The 24,891-nt window shown below is 36.5% G+C and overlaps 1 protein-coding gene across 14 annotated transcripts in view; it reads right to left on the bottom strand.

Moving 5' to 3' along the window:
• UTRN (utrophin) overlaps positions 1–24,891 on the bottom strand; it is a 348,963-nt gene that overhangs the window by 82,361 nt on the left and 241,711 nt on the right. For all 14 annotated transcript variants that reach the window (XM_015284305.4, XM_040698161.2, XM_004935579.5 and 11 more), the window contains one exon: positions 6,212–6,341. In XM_015284305.4, coding sequence (XP_015139791.2) covers positions 6,212–6,341 — 130 coding nt within the window. The remainder of the gene's footprint in view (positions 1–6,211; positions 6,342–24,891) is intronic.

The raw sequence follows: 24,891 nt of genomic DNA, 5'->3' as shown, positions 1-24,891 counted from the left end.
AGGCACCATTTTTATTAAATGCTGTGATCTAAAGCACTGTGAAAGCCTAAAGATTGTGTTGCTGAAGGAACACAAAGCAGGTATGAAAAATATTTTAGTTTGTACCTGCTATAAAACCAGAAAAAAAAGATACTAGTATTGTTAGGGCATCAGGAATCTATTATATCTTCTTCCAATTTCTGCTGAAGGGAGAGTACTAATAGAGAAAAGGATATCATCACTGAATCCCATTTACTCTAGGTAAGCAAAGATGTAGTTTTGTCTTTCCTTCCACAACACTGTACCTGCAGACTACCAACCCTTTTATTTCTTCAAAGATCAATAAAGGTTCTTTTCCTGGCCCAGCACAGGTAGCTTCTCAGCAAGGATGCATGAGGCAGAAACACATCCTCTAATGGCATTTAAAACAAAAAAGATATCACAGAAAAAATAAATAAAAAACCAACAAAGCCAAACCACACACCACAAACAACCAAATCAAACTAAAGTCAATTCAGACGAGACAATAGAAAGTTCTGATCCTTGACATCCATTTGTAATCTACATTGCGATTGTAAAGAGAGATCTCTTACAGACCAAGCTTTGATGATATCTGTCTTTAAAACAAGGCAGCATTCTAAGAACATGGCTTCCACCTGTGAAGCATCTTGTATTTCAGATAAAATTGGGCACAGCATAGCACATAACAGTGCTTACATTCGGAGGATAAAAATTCAAATAAAAAAATAATATATTTTTAAAAATAATGATAGAATTAACTACTAATTAACCACTATGGCCTCAGCCTGTTGTCAGTATTCAGCTGTTAAGAATTCAGGCTTAAACTGCCCTCTGGTTTCATTCCACACCACTCAGAAAAATCAAAACAACTTCCTTGAATTTTTACTAATACAACTTCAAGCAGGCTACTGTTTAGATGCTGCGAGACCAATTTTAAAGCTCCATTTAGGTGACCTTAACTTGAAGGATAACAGAAATCTATTTGAAAAGGGAGAGAAATATTTTATCACCATGACATTTTCTCATGGGTACATGCATGTTTCAAATACAGATGGAGCATCAGCTAAAACACAGGTAGCAATGTTGAAAACAGTGTAAGTAGCCTCTGGGCATGAGCCCATTGACCTCCAGTGCCCATGTGCTCTTCATTCTTCTGTAATGCTCAAGATTTCAATCCTCAGCACATCTGGGTAGGAGAGAAGAAAGGCATATTCCAGTAGCGTGTGATGGCTTTGTCACAAGTAGTTTGAGACAGAATTCCTGCCAACTCCGTACAATAAATTAACTATTTATCTACAGTAAGGTCTTCCTTCCTAAGAGGAGAGATAACAGCAGAGAATTTATCTGAACTTGTTCAGCAGTAGGAAGGAAAGAATGACTTTTATGTCTGAAACAGGAGGGTATTTTGTGTGGTTGCATGTTTAAAGTACCCGCATGTAATTCACTGATACATTCCTCTTACAACACAGATGTGGCTTATGGGGTTTACTATGCTTTCAATTAAAAGCAGGTAACAGACAGAAAAGACAATTTTAAATGATGTGTTTATCACATGACCTTTGATACTAAAAAAAAAACCTTTCAAAGCTAGGAATCTGACTGTCATAACAAAACTATTACAATAATGCATACTCCTGGGAACATTCTCGATTGCAGTGGGAATCACTAATCTGCTAAGATTAATTTGTGTTATCTACTAAAAAAAATAAATAAATAGCTCCACTCCCTCATATTACAGCAGTGGAATTTTAAGGACAGAATTTCAGAAAAGCTGGGCAGAAGGGGCAGAAAATACTAATTCTTCCTTTCTTTGTGCAACCCATGGCCAGTAACCTTATTAAAAAAACAGCTCTAACTCTGCCATCAATCTAAAACTGGGCAAAAAGTTTATTATAATTTTAAATTCTTACAGTTCTCCTATACCATGGAAAAGTGGCAACAGAGCTAAAAATACAAGCATTTCTAACTTCCTTATCCTGACCACTTATAAAATTCAGCAGGCAGCTTGGTGGATTTTCTCAATCAGCTCCATTCAGATGCTGAAGTTAAAAGGGAAGGGAAGGATCAAGTCTGATTATTATTATTATTATTATTGGTAACATTGCCTCCCTAAGGAAATATGGAAAAACAAAACAAGAATAAAAGACAGGCAATAAAGAGTGATGAGTGACAAAATGAACTTTGAAGGAAGTTTCCTGGAAGCTGAAGAATTGTGTTTGACTCTGCCAATTACTGCATCGTACAGCTGAATGCTGACATGGCAAGTATAACGGCAGCACAGTAGAGAAGAAATCAAGGCTAGCTCATAACCTGATTTACATTCTTGTGATAAAGCTGAAATTAACAAAGTTATAGTCAATAACAGGTTAGAAAGCAACCTCTAACAGATGCTCTGTTGTAACGTAACAATGGAGGTATTCAAATTAATCTTGTTTTATCAAGGTCAAAACCAAGTTTTCTCCTACATCTCTCACTCCTTGTCCTTGCAATGCTGCATGAAAAGTTCTAGGGGGTAAAAAGAGAGAGACTGGAGAAAGCAATTCAGAATCAACACGTAAATGCATCAGTCAGAGAATTCCCTGTTGCCAATCTTCTCCCAGTCAGGAATCATGAACAATTTCAATTCCTACAGCAAGCATGCAAGGACAGAAGCAACAACCCGTGGAGTTGGAGTTGTAGCAGCAGTACCTCAGCTGCTAATACATACTTTATATATATAAAATTTGGATGAGAGCAGAAGTTGCACATAAATTACAGTAAGATTCACAAGCGGGAAATGAGAATCCTCTCCAAAAGGACATGATGTGCTGTCAGAACTGTAATGCTCAGTAATCCAATATTCTGTTGATGAAAACATCTGTGCAAATCTCCCTGGAGAAGCCTATGTACAAACAAGCAAATTTTTACTTGGGCATCAGAACAAGGGAAAAGAAGTCCTAGAAACAACCTAGGCTCTCACTCTGTCACACTGGAACTGAAATCGAGGTCACTAATTGCAAATGAGCCTGCGTGTGCTGTGGGTTTTTGTGCTGTTTAAATTTAAGAGACATTTGAATTTAAAACTTCAATTAACTGAAACCATCTTTACCATTTCTATTTCAAAAAAAACAACGACCCTTTCAGATATTGTGACTACTTCATGCCTAGGCGGAATTACTTTTTTACCTAACAGCCCAAGTGCAAATTGGGTGAAATCAGACAACTAATATAGAGACTGAATTAGATTACGATTCAGTTTTCTTTTGTAGTGTGTATTTATAAAGGAATAGAGAAAGCTTCAAAGATGATGCCTGAGAAGAAAAGATATGATAGAGTTTATTTTTAAATATTATGAATATCTGTAAAAGATGTTCTCGCAAGGTAATTTTTTTTCAATTACATTTTGATTGTATTATGCATTTCAAGGGGATGTGAAAAGGTTACTCAGATTATCTTAATTTATTATAAAGTACAAAAGAGCCTGAACTCATTGCCACAGCAGAATCACATGGCAAGACTTTATCACTACTGTGAAAAACCTGCAGAATGAAACTGAAATAATCATGGGGTAACTAGTCCAATGTACCTTGAATTCTTGCACAACAAGCAACAAGGCATTTGTATTGTCCTTTCCTTTGTGTAACCTGAGCGGCTGGATATTTTACAACCTCTTTGGATTAGCTAACCTTGCACCTCAACAGTTCTGTTTTTAGATTTAAAAAAAAAAAAAAAGGTAAATCCAAGAATTAGTGATTTTCCAATTAATGCTATTATGATTTCCCCCCAGAGGTAATGTTTTTGCTATTTGTAGTACAGCTTACAATCCAAAACCATGCTCTTCACCTTTAGCAATGTTAAGTGTACTTCACTGATGTTAATGAGCAAACTTTAATGTATTGCAGAGAACACGACTGAGAGGCTGATGGAAAATAAAACATTAAACATTTTAAAAGCAAATAAGCTTGCATTCAAATCTCTCACTAAAAATCATTGGAACTTTCTGGAGATGGGTGGTATTATTTGTCAGAAAAAAAAAAAAAAAGAAAAAAAAAAGTACTACACTCAGTCCTGGGTGAAATTTAACATCTTTTGATATATAAGAGATCAGAGCAGAAGATTCAAAGACATATTTTGGCCTGAAAGTCTATTAATCTACAGAAACACTGCTCTGTATGTGGCTTCTGTGTCCAGGAGCTGGGAAGGAAGGAGTCAAGCGGAGAATAGGAAAGGGGAAAGGAAAGGTCTTCTTTTAATGTTTGTCTATTTGTTTCCCATTACTGACTCGCTAATTAAATCTTTATTTTAAGTGGCTATAAATAGTTTATTTTCACCAAGTCTGTTTTAGCCGTAGCAGTAGCTTTCCATGGATCAATCTCCATCTTGACCCATAAGCTTTCTCATCTGTGTTCTCCTTATTTTTTCCCTTCACTTAGTTGAGGCAGGGGAGTGAGTGAGAAGTGGGGTTCATATTCAGCTGGTAGCCAAGACTGGCCCACTCTACACTCTGAAAAAGAATATGTATGGAACTGAGAATGAGGAAGGACAAGGAAAGGAAGTTCAAACCACACCTACAAAGCTTCTCAACCCAAGTATATTTGATATCAGATATGATGAGTAGACAAGAGACACACACACATCATTTGCAGACCATCTGCTTGGTTGTGGTCATTACTGTTACGCAGTTTACCATGGCCATCAACTTTCCTGCTATTCTGTTATCACTGCCATCTGTAGCTCACAGGAGTTTAAAGTAATAATAACAGTAATAATTTTAAAATTACTTTAAATGATGCGTATCCTCTGAAGCTTATTTTTGCACTTTCATTCAGCACTGATTAGACCACTGATATCAGCCCCTGCTAGAGATAGAACATTTGACATTGGTAACTGGTATAGTGCATTGGCATAATTTTGATGAGATAATTCAATGGCTTTTGAGACAAAAGTCTGTGAACTCATACTTTCTCAACAGAATGAGCAAATATAAAAGTCAGCTTTCTTATTTCTCGACTCTGAAGTTGGTTGTGGTTTAAAACAAAGAAAACATTAGAGATGTAATATATCAAACAAGATTGTGAGTAAACTTAGCAAGACAAGCAGGATGCTTTCAAGAGTCAGGATTTCAAAAACCAAAGAGTAAAACACAGCACAGCAGCTAACTTAAATCACAGAGAAAAAAATTTCTTTAATCACCAGTATTCAAACTTCTGCACAAAGCTCAGGTAGGGAATGGGAAATCACAAGAAATTTTGCACAGAAGTTACACTGCCAATGCAGGAAAGATTAGTTGTTTCCAATGAACAAACCTGAAAAGTTTGCTATAGAGATTCAATGATGTATAGGAAGAAAACTCCTTACAGAAGCTACAAGCCATAGTTACAGAAGTAGCTATACTTTTATAGATTATACATATGAGTAAATTATTCACATTCTACTGCAACTGAAACTTTTGTAAATGACTACTAGCTTTTTCCAAGAGGAATTCTTACATAACTAAAAGAAATAAGATTTTATTATAAAGTGGCTAATGTCTGAAAAACATTTCCGACTTAATTATACTTTGATCATAACATATTTTCTCTGTAATTACCGAGAAATTTGGTACATTTTTCATAATTTGGGGATTATGGGCTTAATAGGGAAAAATTATTACCTTCTTGATGGCCTCTGATACAGACAAATATCTTGACAAATACTAAGTAAATATAATTCCTAGGAGAGTTGTGCTTCATTCCTTAGCAATAATTCATCAAAAGATTTGAATCTTCACGACTCTGTAATGATTGCCTTCCTAAAGCTGACTTGTTTTACTTCTAATGAGATACAATTAGAATACAATCTAATGAGAATGTATTCACAGAATACATTCATTTCCATTTGTGGGGTAAAATTTTGTAATAATGATGTAAAAATATGCATCCTTTATTTGCTCCTCTGACATTAATGTATTAAGAGAAAAGAAATGGACAGAACTGATGATGTGTTTTAAATCAAAAACCAGTGAAGGAAATGCAATAATTTTTCTTCTTCCATTAAAAACTTGACTACTTCCAACCAAAGCAGTTTAGTAATAGTTCAAGGCTAAATCACTGAAAAAAAAAGTAATTAGAAAGTTGTTTGGAAAGTTGTGAAGCCTAATGAAATAACTGCGATAGAAAACACATACTAGGAACAAGTAGGTCCTTTTTCTTTCCATTTGACTATTCTAAACAGGAAGATAGTATTTACTGACCTGTTTTCGAATGTACGCTCCTTCTTGGTTCCTCAGGCCCCTCGATTGGTTGGTCAGCAAGGAAAATTCGTGCCTGGTCCACAGCATTGAGAATGGTTTGCTCTTTATCCTTCAGTTCACGTCGCAGAGCCTTTCACAAAGAGGAAGAGGAAAGTCATTTTGTAACTTGATCTTATAAACAACAGATACTAGACCGTTTTCCCTGATTTCACATCTGAGTGGACTTGTGTAGCAATTCAGACTGCAAGATAAAATGTAAATTTTATGAAATAGAAATGACAAGAAATGAATTAAGGTTAGAAAGGTTATTACTACAGAATTAACTTGAATAAGTGAATACAAGCAAGATAATAATGGTAGATTTTTAAAACACTCGTCTAACAGGAACTGAAATTATTACACTGAATTTTAAACAAAACTAATCAAAGGTCTTATTGATATTAATAAGATTGCTAATATGTAGTAGATCGCTACAAAATATATTTTCTTCTTTTGTGGAACAGAAAACAATTATATCTACTGAAAGTTCAGATGACAATTTCACAACTTCTAAAAAGACCTGCATAACTAATTCCTTACAAAATGCTCTTTTTTCTGTCTCCCATTAACAGTATTCTTAAAACTTGAACAATATGTAACCACAAGCTTTATGATGAGAATATATTCTGAAACCATATTTCTCAAATTAGCCAAAAGTACTTTAATCTTTATATACAGAAACAATTAAATCTTATATACAGGGGGAAAAAAGCAATTTCTCTTTACAATGCTTCCACGATAATGGAAATGAATTTCATGATGTTTTGTTCTTTAGTGATTATGACCTTTTCAAAGGGTTAATTGTAACCATCCTTTTACAAAAGAGTAGTCAGCTACGTTTCCTATAAGGCATTTTCCTCTACTTTTTTTTTTTTTTTAATATAAATCAATCTCACTAGAAAGAAATCGCTTTGTATGATTTATTTGTACTAGTTTCTACCAACCAAAAAAAGAAATATTATTTAAATATTACCTTAATGTTCTGCTTAATATCTTCCAACATTTTTTTAATATCTAATTAGGAAATCAATGCTCATTTTGCTGACACAATCTGCTCAATCCTCTCTTCAGTTAAAAAAAGCAGTTAGCCAGAGTTCATAACAAGACAAATGCTTCAGACAACAGAAAATAGTTGATAGTGTAAAATAAGGGCAGACAGAAGAAAAGGCTTCTTTTCTTCAAATTCATCCACGTGGTGGAAGTGTTAAGGCTATTTTCCTGTCCAGGGTACAGAATGAAGATACTTCTGGATGGCTGAAGTCACTTAGGCTCTCCTGTCTAGAAAACGTGAACTACCACTAAATTCTTTTCTTACATAATTGTTTTTCATTGTTGCTGTTCAAAGAGAAAAGGACTCCTCTGAGGTTAAGATTCTCAGAAGCACTGTTAAAAACTTCAGGGGGACAACAGAACATCAAATTTAACTTCCTCATTAAAGAGCAAATGTCTAGAGGATGAAAAGCTCTAAATGGACCCAGTAATACCAGCAGCAAAGGCTATCATCCATCTGCTCCTGGAAGTCAGGCTTCTAAACTTAAACAAGCCTTAACGAGAAGCCTATCCTAAAAGTGAGGGTTAGAGGTTTTATCATAAAATTTCATCCATTTCAAACAATACCGTATCTTGAAGAAGTTGTCTCAGAAGTGTTAGATTATTAAAGACAAATAATGCTTCTCAGAATTGCACCCCAAATTATGTTCTGATTTCTTAGTTGCACACAGACAAAACCATTTAGCTGAAGTGAAACAAAGAAATTCTGCTGTGCTCCTGCTGTTGTTCTGCCATTTTTTCCTCACATCACCAGCGCTGCGCCTCAGGTATGCATAGTTTCACTAATGACACTGTGAAACAAAAACATTCACAGAACAAAGTACAACATTTTTTCATAATAGACTATTTTCTCTGTGATTCTAATTCATCTAAATGCTAAGCAACAAAAAAAATTTAGAAATGAAAATGCAACAAAACTAATACTGCATGACAACACAGTAACAACAACAAGATTCTCCTTCCCATTCTTCTAAGCCACCATATGTCAATGACCTTGCAGTACAGAACAAAAACTGTGAATATTTTAACTTCTCTTTAGAAATTCCATCACTAAGCCTACACAAACAAATTACTGCCTTCTAGATCTTCCAACCATGTTTGCCAAGCATTTGTCTTGCAAGGAGAGGCTGTGAGAGTTGGGCTTGTTAAGCCTGCAGAAGACAGGCTTTGGAAGGGACACGATAACTGTAGGGACCACGACAGCTGATTTCCTCGCTGGTTTGATCTGGTTGAATAGAGCATCCTCATCTAAGCAGCTTGTTGATCATAGCTTTGAGGAGAAAGTTGGACCTCAGACCTCCTGAAGTGTCTGTTCACCTGAAAGAACTCGTACATCCTGTGGTTCAAACCTATACAGCTTCACTACTGGGGACAATACTCTGACCAGGGCTGCCTCCTCTGTGAAGCTCTGTTCCTGTACAGTAAACACAAATTTGTCCCAGTTTTCTAAACTGCTTTTGTAACTTGGAAATCCTTATACGTTACACAAATTCTTTAGGCTTTTCTAGGCTCCACCATCAATCATTCAGCTTCTGCCTTGACGACCATGTCCATTCTTCCAGCAGAGAAAATGTTTACACTTTAAATGTTACAATTGCTGCCTTATCCTCCTCATCAGAAAGCTTTTTGATGCCATAAATACAAAAGTACCAGCCACTTGACTTTGGCCCTGCAGGTGGCAAGATGTTATGCTCTGCCAACACCCCATCCCCCACAATTCCTTTATCCTCCTCATCTCCCCAAATTTTTCCACTCTTTCTCACTTTGCTTCTGCTCAAAATATTAAACAACAACAACAAAAAAAACTACTCAAAATATGCCATCCTCCATTGCATTTACAGAAGTAACATTATCTCCAAAATAATGACAATATTTCAGTTTGAATTATACAGTCCTACTTCTGATTAGCATGAACCCTTGTTTTTATACCAAAAAAAGTCTTCAGGACAGCGTTAATCCTGCATGTATAGCAATAATAGCAATAAACAAAATAAGCCCAATTTCTTTGTGAGATTTAGTACATACTATGTTTAATCAAGAAAAAAAAATGTTATTTACACACCAAGTGCTACTGTCTTAAACATCTTATTGACAACTTGATGTATCATAAAGTCAACATTCTTAAACAAGTCCAAGAATAAAACTCTTTGAAATCACCCATACAAATCTTGAAAACATTCCATATGCAGAAATTTATTTCAGGAAAGAGGGAAGACAGGAAGCTATTATCACTATTGTACAATTAAAGCTCCTTGAAGAACTGCATTCAAAAATTACCCATTTAAAATGCTTTTGGTTATTAGAACCTGTGTGGATGCATAATTAAAATGCTATCTTAATTTTTAATATCAAAGAAAATGAGGCACTATTACTTCAGTATGAAAAAGGAAATGTTTCTACTTAGAATTACTCTTAGCTTTTTTTCCCCATTTAATTTTCCAAATATTTCCAAAACATTAAAAAATATATATTTATACATATATGAGGTTATGTGAGATTTTCAGCTCAGAAATTTCAGCAAAGTTAGAAATAATCTAGAGCTGAATCTCTTTTGCTGTCTTGCCTGCTTAACGTTGTGTGTTCATCAATTTCTCCTGATCACCTTCAATAAAACTTCAATCAAGTTTGACCTCAGAGACCTTGGATTTAATTCTCTGCTCCCTCCTTCCACCACCCCTGCCACTGAAGTTGTTCAAATTGAGGTTGACACGAAGATTTTAAGATTATCCTAACCATGAACAATCTACAGACTTTAGCCCGTATAGCTCATCATTACAAAATCATCCATGTCAGTCCTTATTATTAATAAATCTTGACAATAAAATCTTTTAATGTGAGAGAAACTTTGCATATGTGAAATATTAATATTGAATTGATTTGTGAGCAAAAAGCATCATAAGCCCACCACAGATTTCTTACATTAAAGTTTATATGCTGTTTATGCTACAGATGTAAAAAGTAGCTTCAGAACAGATATTCAGACCTGCATTGCTTTTTCCTCATTTCTTCAGCAACGCTCAATTTATTTCCCTGCCTCTCTTTCTGCAAGTAAACAAGAACAACAACAAAAGTACACGATGCAAGAATAAGCATATATCAACAATACGCTCTTGCCCTTCCAGGCAAACCTCTCTGCAACAGAACAAAAAAGAAATCCACTTAGAAATCTAATCTTCAGCTCAAATATAATCTGACTTGAGTGGACTGAAGAAAAGTTTCATTGGAGAAATCAGATCTACAAGAACACTACAGAGTAAAAATAAGTCATAAAAACGCCAGCAACTAGAATAAAGGCTACAATACTGAATTTTATTATTGTATTAAAGGTTTTTACAAAATAAGAAGTGCAATTGCATATTTTTATGTCTTATACAGTTTTGCAAAGATACCTCCCAAATGGCTACTCAGAATGGATGCACCTCTCCCAGCAGCGAAGTGTATGACTGTGTCCTATCATTCTCCCTTTCTTGGCTTTAAGGACTAAAATAGAGCACTTGCATTGCTTTGAGAGTTTCAGAGGTTTTGGTAGAAGGAGAAACTCCCTGGAGCTAGCTACTCTTTACATGGATAAAAATAGGTTGAAAAATAATACTAAATTTTTGGTAGACATTAAATAATAAATGAAAGTATGGCAAAAGGAGATCCTTCATGTTAATTGACTGACAGAATAACCCACAAAATCACTGCACATGATTCTGCTGTCTACTACTGACTCATTGATGGGAGGGATCCAAGTAGTGTTACACACCTGATTTGTAACTATTACTAGTCATTGACTTACTCTCCATTTTTATTTGTTCCTCTTTCAGTAACTGTGAAATATAAGTTTTTCACGCTATAACTTGGAAACTGTAAGTCATTTACCCTGTTACATCAATATAATTCTAACCTGTTTGCCCCCTCAATTACATAGATGCTTATTACTTCTAATATAAAAATAAACTTCCTACAAGCTACCGTTTTCCAACTTAACTGCCTCAATTTACAGCTAAGAACTTGCCTAAACCAAGGCCTTCTAAAAATCCTGTCAGTAATGCTTCATCTCAGAAGCTATTTCCACATTTAAGAAATTATAATGCTAGAAAAAGTTTTACAATTCATGAATTTTTACACAATTTAGTGTACCCTGTAAGCACATATTTCCTTCAATTGTACTTAAAGTTATATTTCAAACTTATTAATTGAGCTTCCATAATTACATATGTTGATTTACAGCCTTTTTTCCTGTTTCGAATGGTACAGACTTGTACAGAATAATTCAAGGAGCAGACCAGCTTAACAGTTCCAACAGATGAAGGCAAAGCTAATTTCAAAGAAAACACATGGGATATTTCTTAAAAATGGAACATATTTAAATCAGGTCTCATTATGCACTCCTTCAAGGAAGTAAAGACGCATGTTACTGTGGCTTGTATCTCTTTATCACATTGTAGCTTCATATGCCAATCAGCAACTCCTGTAACATTTAATTACCTAGTCATCCTTACTCTGCACCAGGTGCTTGCAAAGCTTCTGTTACTTTTATACACTAAAATTAAATGGAAAAATCATCCATGGCATATGGCAGGATGAAGGGAGTAAGTAGGATAACAGAAAACTTGGAGACAAGGCTGTTTATACAGATCACACAGAGATCGAGGTTGTGATAGAGTCTTTGCCAGCTGTCTGCATTGTTAAAGAATCAACAAGAAAGACAAAATAAATGTAGCGTACTTAAAAGCTGTTCCTTCATGGCAGACAGTATTTAATATAAACACATATGCACAAATTTTCAGCAGTACATATTTTGGTTTCTTCACACATCTCCACGTGAAAGCAAATCTTATAATGCATCAGCTCCAGCTGATAAAAAATGCATTCAAATAAAGAAAATTTGAGATGGTGCATCTTACCACACATCTACCTGTTATTATTTCATACTCAATCTGTGTGGCAAGAGAAACCAGGAAAGAGAAAAATGGTGCATAATATGTGACAATTAACACCCGGAGATGTGCATAAGAGAATTATGCAGGACGCAGGGCTCTACAGATGAGAGCTAGCTCAGTGTGTTTTGGTAATCAGTGACAATGGTGACCAACATAAGAATGAGGAAAGAAAGCTAAGGATCATACAGAAAAAAGAGCCCGTCCAGATCCCTCTGTACGGCCTTCCTACACTCCCTGACAGACCGACTCTTCCTCCCAACTTGGTGTCATCTGCAAACTTACTGAGGGTGCACTCAATGCCCTTGTCCAGGTCATCAGTAAAGACATTAAACAGGACAGGCCCCAGCACCAACCCCTGGGGAAGACCACTTGTGACCAGTCACCAGCTGGATTTAACTCCATTAACCACAACTCTCTGGGCCCAGCCATCCAGCCGGTTCTTTATCCACCGAAGAGTGTGCCTGTCCAAGCCACAGGCTGACAGCTTCTCCAGGGGAATACTGTGGAAGACAGTGTCAAAGGCTTTGCTGAAGTCTAGCTAGACTACATCAACAGCCTTTCCCTCATGCACCAGGTGGGTCACTCGATCATAGAAGGAGATCGGGTTGGTAAAGCAGGACCTGCCTTTCATGAACTCATGCTAGCTGGGCCTGATTCCCCTGGAAGTCCCATGCAAGCCATGTGATCTCACTCAAGATTATCTGTAATAAATACATTTTGATTATTTCGGATTCACTTTTTAAAATGGGAGAATCTAAAATTAAATTTTAAAGTTTGGAAGTATATCCCACAGCACTTGAAAAAGTCTTCTTAGAAATGGCCAAAGACGAGTGATGAAGACTGCATTTTCCTTGTATTGTTTCTGTTTCCTATTCACCAAGTGCTGCCACTATTGCTTTGGCAGCAATATAGAGCAGCAAAACAGCTGCAGCTACTAGGGTGCCTGCATTAACAGCAAAACAAAATCAAAAAGAACAGAAAATCACAGAAAATTTGGGCAAAAGAGAAAACTAGACTATGCACATGGACAATCTTCTACCAAGAAACACTACCTTACATTAGACTTTCTCCTGGATTTCTCAAAAATGATGCTTCAGGCCAGAAATAGGGGCGCTTCCCTTCCCACACCAGTCTATGGATGAGAGGATGTGTTCATGTCTATTCAATGAAAAAAATCATCCTGCTTTGTATACCCTTTTATAGACAGGCATTACTTAAAACAAACACCTCTAACTACTTCTTAAACAAAGCATGCTTAGATCCAAAAAGACAGAGGATAGAAACTGTGCTTTACCGCCCATTGTTCCAACTTTCAGAAATATTACTTTTTAAAAACTAGTAAATTGACAATCTCAAACTGTATCTAACTATTTATGTGCTAATGCCTTAGTTAAGAAAGGGTAACTGACTTCCTTCTGATGTTGTTAAAAGTAGTTCAACAACTGTAAGGCTATTTTCTTCATTTTCCTTTAACAACATTTTAAAAGAATAAAATTACATTTTGAAGCCCTTTTGGAAAGTTTTCACTTAAAATAACCTTGCAGAGACTTTGAACAGACTCCTTTGGGCACAAAAGAGAATCTGATACTAGCTCATAATGGCAGAGCTAAACTTTATTTTAATATAGATTGCATTAAAAAGGACTTTTAAAAACATTTATTGACTTAAAGAGTACAAGGCTACACTTTTTATTAAGAAACAAAATAAAATAAAAACTGATTTTCATACAGTTAATCATTTGCCAGTCATTAACGAGAACCCCCTCTAGTCTTTTGAGAAAGAACTGCTTCAAGTCCTGCATTCCCTAGAGATGCTACAGGAGCTAAATCCAAATATGGATGAAGGGAGACACTGCTTAATTGAGCAAAGGTTACAAAACATAAGGCATAATGATGTTCATTGATGTCTTCCAGCACCAATAATGTTATGTAACTGGAGTTTTTATTTCCTAGCCCACTGAGGGGAAACTTTATTATCTGTGTTTCTAGGTCACTGATAACCGAGCCTTGGCTACCCTGAAAAGTTCGGTACTGGAAAGCGTGGGATGCTTATAACCATGTAATTTACAAATATGTTGGAAAATCCACTCTAGAACCCTGAGCTGCTGCCAAAGACGTTGTCTTCAAGACATATTTTAGAAAACGTTACAATTACTGTTCTATGGTTATTGTTCTTTACACAGAAGTGATCTGCAAAGACAAAGATCTCCGCATACACATGAATTCGCAGCTAAACAATAAATTCTCAGAAGGATTTCCTCTCCAGATTTTTCCCCAACAATTGCTGGAAACTTACTTGGATTAGTTTGCTAAACACTCTGCACAAATTTTGCTCTTTTTTTTTTTTTTTTTTTTTACCTCCTTCTATTCCATGAAAAGCCATTTTTGAATATTCAATTCATACTTCACACTTCTCTGTACCAAGAGCAGTTTTCTCTTTCTATGATTACTCTTATCAATGACAACACTGACACTGTACCTTTGTAAGTCCTGTTATCTGGTTTTCTTTCATAATGATATGCTCTAGTTTTGTAAAGGGAAAAGTAAGCAGAAGTATCATAAACATTAAAGATACCTGCTATGATACAATGTTTAATTTGCTCATCAAGCTGGCTTCTAAGCTAACTCAGCTTATTTTGGTCTGAAGCCATTTTAGGACAGCAGCTAAAAAGGGCAGAAGAATCATTAAATTTAATGGCTCAAATAAAACCACACAAAAAATGGATGAAAACAGGCTTGTTTAAAATTGCTGTGCACAGGATAAAAAAAAGACAATCTTTTTAATGGTGCTTTTACAAAAAAATCCACTTAACATACCTAGTCAGGATTTAACATAGGAATTCATACAGGTTGCGCTCCACAGACAGCAAAATGCCTGAGTTGGAGTGCAGAGTCTGACAGAATAAGAGAAAAAGAAGCTCTTGAAGCTTTCTGCTCTTTGAGTAATTGGAAATAGTGTTTACTTTTACACAATAGCAGTAATCATAACGCGAGCAGTGAAACAATTCTCAGATGCCAAGTGACTTCTAAGTACATATTCAGTTTAACATCACAGAACTACATTGTGATCTTCATGAAGGAAAATTAATCCCAGCAACCTTTTTTTTATGGAAACATGGCAGCCATCCTGTTTCAACAACCTCGAAAGACCATACGGTTTAGGGTTTGGTGGTTTTTTGTTTTGTTTTGGATTTAAAATCTAAAGGAAAGTCTGGACTAGGTCTGCAGGGCAGAAAAGCATAAAACTTCTGGTTTTAATTTTTCCTGGAGAGCACATAGTTCATACTAAAATTATTAACTTGTGATGTTAACATATGTTTGTTTTTAAGAGGTGACCAAACACTCCATTTTAGATCAGATCCAAATTAGGGCAATTCAATTGCAGCCCACAAATATTTTCTCTGCATTTTTTTTTTTCTGTAAGACACAAACATATACACATGCAGCTGTTCCATAATTCACTGTGCCTTAACGCTGTTAAATTATAAAATGCCAATATACTCAATGAGAATGTGAGAGTCCTACAGTAATCACTGCCCAAGTACATCCTGGCACCTGATGGGCAGCAGTGCCCTTCTAATGAAAGAGCAGGCTATTGGTACTGATGCTCTCCTTATTTCAGAGAAGGCACACCTAAGCACCAACCCACAAGATAAGGAAAACTGAACCACAGCTGGAAATGTCCCATCTGATTCTTGACTTCATTAGTGGTCTTATAAATGCTAGTGACATATTTCTACAAGAGCCATACAAACAAGCAGTATAAAAAACAATGCATTTCCAAGCACTCTCTTTAGACATTCAGGTATTGCTTTGTCATTGACTAATAGTAGCGCACTAGAAGGATGACGGGTTGTAATGTAGTAATCACTTCACAATTACATTGTAATTTATTTTTACATTTAGGCATTTTTCAGGACCATATCTAAAGTTAAATCAATTCATGCCAGCTACACAGACTTGATCACTTGAGCAAGACAGGGGCGTCTTCTACAATGTGTCTCTCCTTTACAAGTCACTGGATGGCAAAAGTAATCTAAAATCTGACATGAGATACAAAGGTTTTAGAAATCCCAACAGAGCCTTATAACAATGAGCAGACTTTAAACATGAGTAGATATTTAAAGGGCTGCACAGTCCTTTAAACAAACAAACAAACAAACAAAATGACACACACACACACACACACACACAGAAATGCCTGACCAAGTGAAAACCAAATATGCAGGAAACCGGGAAATCAAAATTCTCATTTCTTCAGCCTTTTTCTTTTTGGAAAACGTACGGACATCCATCATTAACACAAGTAATCCAAGGGATCATGGAAAAAGGCCTATCATTTCTCTTGGATACAAGAGTAGCGAACTTGTCCCGCTGTCTGAACAGCAGTTAATTATTATCACTGATTACTTATTTTAAACTAAACTGTTGCTTTAAAGAAAAAGGTATCAGCAACCATCGTACTTCAGACATAGGTTTCAAAAGAAGTAATGATAGACTTTCTGCCATTTGTTGAGAAATAAGGAGGGGAGGGAGTGGTGGCAGAGAGACAGGAAGGGAAATAACCCTCCTCTATTTGTCCCTTTTTCCTTTCTTTTCTTTTTTTTTTTTTCTTTTTAATCTCTCTCCTTTCTTTTTCTTTTTTTGCCTATCCCTTACAATCTCTGCTAGTGGCTGCTGCACAACAGGTTATAAGAAATTTTTGAATAAACCAGAACATTTATCCCATCGTGCACAAAGCCATTGTCCAAACAAAGACTGACACTAAGAAATCAATCAAAAAATGCCACAGCATTTTATACCATCTGCCAAGAAAAAAGACAAACCTCCACAGCAAAACGTCATCGTACAATGCCAAACAATGCACAGCAGTTAGTCTATTTCCAATGTACTGTAAGATTATACTCTCTAAAGTAAACCTCTAAGATGGAGCAATATATAATCTAAGCAAGTTCAATTTCAAACAGAGCTGTTTTATGTACCTATCTAAAAAAATAGATTTTACATTTCTTCCTCCATCTACACTGAAGTTTTAGCTTACTTGATGAAGCAAAGGAGATTGGTGTCATTAATGTTAATTGTAAATAATTTCAAAATGGGAAACTGCAATGCGTAACTTAACAGCATAGCTTTGGACAGGTTTTACTACTTAATTACATAGATCTCAAATGAGTGGAAACATTGACAGACTGTCAAATTTATATCTCCTCCTTATAGGTAGCAACTGGTATAATTTCCGCTGATGATTTATATCAGATAATACTCAAAGAGAAAGGCAGAGGAGGAATAAAGTATGAATAAAAGCATTTTTATATGCATCCTAACAAAGCAGTGCCTCCCAGCTGACACAAAACACATAAAACGTCTCTGCATATTAAATGGATAATTACTCAATTTCACAAAAGTACCCAAATATTCTATTAGCACTAGAAACCCTGTACATCCACAATGTCTTCTACCATTTCCCTGCACTGTACAACAGCGATCATCTACCTCTTCACACAAAAGAGAGAAAATCTTCCTCTTTCTTTGTTTACCAGCAATAGAAATTCCTGTGTTTGTGTATTCTGTAATTTTACCGAGCACTGACACACTGGCAGTGCTAATGGACCATCAGATTCTGATTTCAGACTGGGATAATAATACTGCTTACGAGTTGGATGCTGAACTCTTGTTCTTGAGACAAGTCTTAAACTCAAGTCACCTTTTGTTCCTATTGAGGGATTAAAGTTTCCTCTGCATTTCTTCAAACAAACATCAATAAGACCTATAGTGTTTGGTCTTGTAAGCTACTTTACTATTAAGCGGTACCTCCTCCTATATCACTGCAGAGGTCTTGAGAAAGTTATTAAATGCAGTGCACACTCCAGACACTCAAAAGCAATATTACTGCATGCAGCCCCATGAATAATCAATGTATGAAGATAGGAAGTGCTTTTGTTGAGAACACGCCAATGTCTCGAGTATGTGAAAGGTTTCCTGTAATATCAGCCTCCTCAGTGAAAGTGCACATCAGGGCCCTTGCTGATGAATTGCCACCATCAAAAGAAATTGGTTGTATTTCATGACATTATTTATGAATTATAAATAATCAGAAAAGGGAGATCACAGCAAAAAGTCTCAGATGAGTATCTCCTGTCTGACAAGATGCATAAGGGGAAGAATATTACCCTCTGCAGAAGGAAGCACTGGCACAAGCACTCCATTGAAACTTGGTTTGCGTGGGCCACACTGAGTGAAGAGTCTTGGGCCGCATACACAAAGGTCACTTCAAAAGTAATGCATCCTATTTATTCCCACAAAAACTACAACTGACACAAAGAGAAAAATAACAAGAGAGCAAATACTCAGCTACAAAGCACTATTTTTCAACATAGTCACCGCTATTAGCTCTGCACATTTGCTAGTGATGAACAAGTTTTGGCAATTTAAAATGTTCTCTATTTCCTTTATCAAAACAAAAGCACAGCTACTTATTTTTTACTATTTATGGGTCTGTGTTTAGACGGTGAATCAAAATGCATACAATTATTTGCTGTAAGTTGAGCTGGCACCACACTGTGCACCTTCCCTCACCCTGGTTGCAGCTCAGACAGCGTTAATAGCACACCTATGTTTGGCTGATGCTGGGCAGTGAGTGCACTCCTGGGACTGGGCCGCTCAGTGGGGCAGAGCTGCAGTAGGAGCAGAGGCCAGGCCACGCTACAAGCTGTACTGGGCTGCATACAGCCTGTGGGTTGGACATGACTGGTTAGACAGACAACTGAATAACTATCTAAAAGGAAGACAGACTGTCTTCTGCTGCTGTATTCCCTTCCTTTGCAGCAAACAACCAGAGTCAGGGATAGGCAGCAGCAGAGAAGCTATGTTGGCTTAGAACAAAGTCCTACTTGACAGTACCAGTTGGAGAAGTCATATCAACCGAACGATGCTTTAAGAAGGATTAAGTGACTCCAAATTACCACCCAGGGCTCAACTCAGAAAGCTCCTCCCTTAACAAACTACAATTCTTCATTTTGCTTGCATGATCTATTAGGTTGGATTTCAAGATGAGGTTCTTCAACAGATGGTAATCAGGCACGGGAACAAGCTCACCAAGGCAGTGGTCATGGTATTGAGCTTACCAGAGTTCAAGAAGCATCTGGACAACGCTCTCAGATATATGGTACGATCTTCGGGTGGTCCTGTGTGGAGCCAGGATCCTTACGGGTCCCTTCCAACTTGGGATATTCTATGATTTTATGTTCTGTATTAAATGCACCCACCTCTCTAATACTCCAAACATTTCTCTCTCAGCTATTTTATATCACCAAGATCTACATATCCCCTGGAATTTCATTTTATTCTCCATGTTTTGTTGTTTTTTTGTTGTTGTTGTTTTTGCTACAGCTTCTGCTTTCAAAACTATCTGATCAGTGAGCCTTTGTAGAGTTTACACTGCATAGTTGGTTGCTGTGGCCCGACAGATTATACTGGAGTTCTGATTTTGGCTCCTTCTCAAATATTTGGTGTCCATGAATCACTTGTTAGTATTTCAACCATCTGCTAATACTTTTAACATCTGCTCAGTATGAAAAAGTGGTGGTGTAAAACCACCACTGCAAAAAGTAAGCAGTATTTGAGATGGGAAGCATTCTTCTTCAGAAAAATTACTACTCTAAATAGTTCGGGCATATTTGCAAGGAATACAAGGAAGGACTACTCCAAGGGCAACAAGACTGTTTCCCTCTGGATACACACCTCTCCAGCTGCTTCTAGTTGACATCAGAAGATGTCCATGTGTTCATGTGTATGAAAACACACACACAAAACAGGACAATGTGACGCATATCCATACAAGCCAACTACATAAAAAAAAAAAAAAAAAATAAGGCCCTACTGCAATATCTCAAATTCTATTGCACAACAGCAATGCAGTGGGTATCACAACACTGTTTTTGATAGTGGTTTGCTTGTTTGTTTTAAGTAGTAGGCAGATTTCCATCATTGTGACTCACATCTACAATAATAACAAACAAATTCAAGGGAACGTTTTCCTCCATTCTCAAATAGGGAATGACCAAACTGGTAACAACTTGCAATAATCTGCACTGCTCAAATAGATCCACTTCTGTCTCTGCAAACTAATTTTATGAAACACAACAGCCTTGCTAAGTCTCTGCATTTTCAAACAGATGATTAACAGCATCTCATAAAAGTAACAAAAAGCCCACCTGGAGCTGCAAATTAAACTAAGCAAATAAGCAAAAAGAGAAGCTAAAGGTACATGGAAAAAAATAGAAAAAGCCTGCTTTCAGTCAATCCTACCAATAGAAAGTCAGAACTAACATATTGCTGGAGTGGTGAGGCACTGGAACTGATTGCCCAGAGTAGTTCTGGGTGCCCCATACTTGGAAGAGTTGAAGGTTGGAGGGCCCTGGGCAGCCTCATCTTGTGGTTGGCAACTGTGCCCTCAGCAGGGGATTGTAACTGGATGGACTTTAAGGTTGCGTCCAACACAAACCATTCTGTGATTCTATGATTCGGTATATGTACATTAATTAAAAAAACAAACAAACAAAACAAAACAAAAAAAATGGGTAAACCTGAAAGAAAAATGTCAGTGTTTTGCAGACTGTGTTAAATCACCCAACTGCAGGTCATGCGCTTCTAACTAACCAACTGAGGTTGTTATTTCATTATTTTAACTTAATCTTGTTAATATGGAGCCTTGCTGCAAATACTGTCATTAACCACTCTTTGGAAGATTACAAAGTAGTTTTCCCATTTATAAGAAAGAAATCACTCAATATAGCTGACAGTAATCTGGGGTCAATTACTGGAAGACAGAAGTACATACAGGCTTTCTTCCATGAAGCAAGGTAATACTCAGTTAACTGCTACACAAGTACTTTCCCTGAGAGAGTAGACACAGATCACAGTATTTCTATTACTTATTCTCATTCGCTTCATTTACCTTCTCTACTTTTTTGTTTCCAGCATGAAAAGGTTAGGCTTTTTTGGTTGGTTGGTTGCTGTTTTGTTTTTTGGCTTGTTTTAAAAACTATTTGGACAGAATTACTGACAAATTTTCCATGTAGTAAAGCCAAAACCTTAAAAAAAAATTGTCATTTGCTTAAGAATCTGAGAACATGAAATCAAACTATTTCTCATTAAGAAGCATGGAATATATAAAAGCTAATTGCTATTTTTAGTCTTGAATACTCAAAAGCAAGCAGTATGACGTGGCAAAGTTACCTAGTAAAGGCATGAAGAAAAACAGAAACAACAAGAAATAAAATGCAGAAAGTAACAATAACACAGTATACACATATTTTAATGTCTTAAAACCAAAAGTAGATTTTTAATTTTGTTTTTGGTTACTGGATCCTATTAACAATATTCTGACATATCTACAGTAATGTTTCCCGAAGAAGTAAATAACAACTTGAATGTAAAACATGCAAATGCAGTGCAGCAAGACACCTACACATAGTTCACTTACCCCAGAGAGCCTTACCATAATATGTACAACAAATATAGATTTTAAAAGCAGTAAAGGAATCTCACTTATTTATTTATACTGTACATAGTACTGGAGTGTTCAGACTTTAGTGCTTGCAACTCAGGAAAGAAGTAATTGCTTTCTTAGGAATCTTTCCACATTTACTTACAAGTATAATAAAATCTGGTAAGTGTGTTCAGTTGTTCTGCACAGATTCTTAGATCACATCGTCACGTACCCGCATCACCGTTTTCCAGGACAGAATAAAGCAGTATGATTCACATCTGCCCTGCATTTGCTCTTTCATTTTCTCTCCAGCTAACAAAGTCTGTTCAGAAAATACCTCTGCTTTTACATGCTGTGGGTTTTTCCTTTCCCTTTTTATAAATACTGTGTGTCGTGTTTACTAACAGCCATTCCTCCATGTAAATTTACTCCAGAATTCTAAATTCAGTGTTGAGAATAATAACTTTTCCCTTCCCTGTCAGTGCTGCTGCACCACTATCATGAGAAGCATAAATCTAAAGACTTGGATGAAAAAAAGGTTTGAGTAACTGGAGCTAAATTATGCTCACCATGCTAAGAATCTCTTAGCAGTCAGAAATGTCAGAAGACATTAGCTGCATGTTGATACAGAAGAGCACAAAATCATAAGAAAACCACCCCAAACAAGGCTGACCTATTGGAAATAAATGATTTCAACCAAGCATGACTGCCTTGTAGCTTCAGACTCCTTATCACGTCTCTCTCTGCCCATATGCATCACCTCCTCTGTGCTCATCTCTGTCCACCGCATCCAAGCTATGAGCATCTCAGAGCCTCACAAATACAGCGTGACAGGGAAAACTGCAGATCACTTGCAAATCACCAGTGTTGGAAAAGCTGCGGTTGGTTCCTGTAATACCTCCATGCAAAATGAAGCAACACTGCAGAATTAATTCACCTTTGTGGAATGAGAAAACAAACCTAACTGCTGAAAATCAGAGATGCAATTTTAAAAACCATTTACTGCCTTCTTTTCTGGAGAAAGGACAGTACACAACTGGGCACTTCTTCCTCACAGAAGAAAAGTTGTAGAAGAGAGCAGGACTTTTTTTTTTTTTAAGTGATAAGGGTCAGAGTTGGATATTTATTATTGCAAAAAATAGTTTATCTTTCAGTGAAGTTTCTCAGCACAGCTCTTCTTTGACAGAGAAGACTGTACATAAGTTAGGTATGCACATCTTTATAAGCACCTTTTCAGATAGTCTACAATTGTAAAAGTCCAGCACTGATCATCTTGTTACTGCCAAAGCAGTAGCTTCATTCTAAATATGTGTAATATTAAGGCTGTGATCTGATAATCAGAAAGTCAAGGTGCAACTACAGCTTTGCTGAAATGACAATGGCAGCCTGATCATAAGCTTTCCCTTCCCACTTTGAATGGTTAAAGTCAGTCATATGCAATTAACAAAACCGTTTGTTCTACAATTTTTTTATTTTCTTTACTTTCTTATTATTACAAGCCAAACACATCCATAGGACAGCTTTTCAATTCTATGGACTCATCTATTTGTTATCTGTGTCATCTACGTTAAAGACCTGTTTATTCTAAAATAGCCTTTTCAGTAGCACAGAGCTTTACAGATGGGCCTTGCCACTGGAAAGCCTGCCACAAATTGGGCTTCCAGTGCTCCCTACTCACTTGTGCACTTCCCTTGGCAAAACGCCTGTGGTATGGGCCTACTGCACATATTCACAGGTGGTGGTTGCTTCGTGGATCAGGGAACAGTCGCAGAAGCAGAGCAGAACACATAGATACTGATCACACTATAAAAGAAACTACCGTAAGGCTGAGTAGGACTCCGTATGGTTTCTAAACGTCCACTAAAGCCTCATGTGCCGAATCCTCAATCTCATTCTCTCAACTCATACCACAGGAGCAGTGCAAGGACCAGAAACGGTTTCTGAATGCAGTAAAGTCCCTCACAAAAGAGAGCAATGGCAGAGTATCTGTTCACCAAAGAGGAAAAAAACTGCTCAGAAATCTGCCTAGGGAAAAAAAGCTGATGTTTCTTAAGTTAGCAGGCTACAGTAGTAGTACTGCAGGTTAGCAACACTAACTGGCAAACAGCTGTCAGACTTTGATGAGACACCAGAAACTCAGCTATAAGAAACCATGCCAAAACAAAGGCATTGATTATGTATTTTCCCACCTTGAATTTCAGGAGACTGAAAAAGCACAACTAATACAACCTGGGACCAAACATCAATTTAAGTGCATTTAGGATCAATATTAAGAGCATGTTCATTCCTCCAAGGCTAGAGATGCACATAAGGGATTTTATCACATAACACGCAACTATTAGTTTTGTCTTAGCTTTGTGTTTCTCACTCTTCTCTTTTTTTTTTTTAATTAATTACAAGCTTTGTTATGAATTGTAAATAACATTCTCATACTTCCAAACAAGTGCATAGTTTTGGCAGACTCCAGTTTGTGCCACTCCCTCAAGATTCCCTAAAAATCCTGCATGCACTGGTAACATCCCCTCTAGCCACATATGTAATGTCCTTCCGCTTTCTTCTTCTTCCAACAGCTCAGAAGAGCATCACCAGGCTTTACAGTGGCAAAAACAAACAAACCAACCAAAACACTATTTTCTGTTTCTGGAGTAAATTAGCTTCAGATATTTTTGACAAGTAGCCTGATCAGTAACTCTTATCAGCTGTACTTTTTGTCTTAACCTTGAAATCACTGGTAGTTTGGAGTTAAATTTCCTCTCAGACTTAACATTCAAATATTGAAAAAGAACTCTCACATTCCTGTGATGAATATACATCTCCTTTCTCTGGGTATTTAATTAGAAAAATATGTAGAAATGAATTTTTAAAAGTGCTGTTCATAATGAATCAGCAGATCAATATAAGAAAGCTAAGCACTACCACTAAGTTTTAATGACTCAAGCCTAAAAGCTTTCTAAATCCTCACAATTAAAAGAACTATATATTGTTCCAAGTTCTAATTCATTTTTATTCATACTGAAAAGCTGCCAGAATTACTAAGCACCTATCACTATAAAAGAAAATTAATCACATAGAAGGTATTACTTCTAAAATACAGTATTTAAGTTACAACCTTACAACTTCTCAGTCATGATTTTTACTCCCAGTTTAGAGGGTACTGAGACACTGCTGCAGTGA

The sequence above is a fragment of the Gallus gallus genome, chromosome 3 (genome assembly GCF_016699485.2).
Source record: "Gallus gallus isolate bGalGal1 chromosome 3, bGalGal1.mat.broiler.GRCg7b, whole genome shotgun sequence".
Taxonomy (NCBI): Eukaryota; Metazoa; Chordata; class Aves; order Galliformes; family Phasianidae; genus Gallus; species Gallus gallus.
This window is presented reverse-complemented; position numbering and strand designations above follow the sequence as displayed.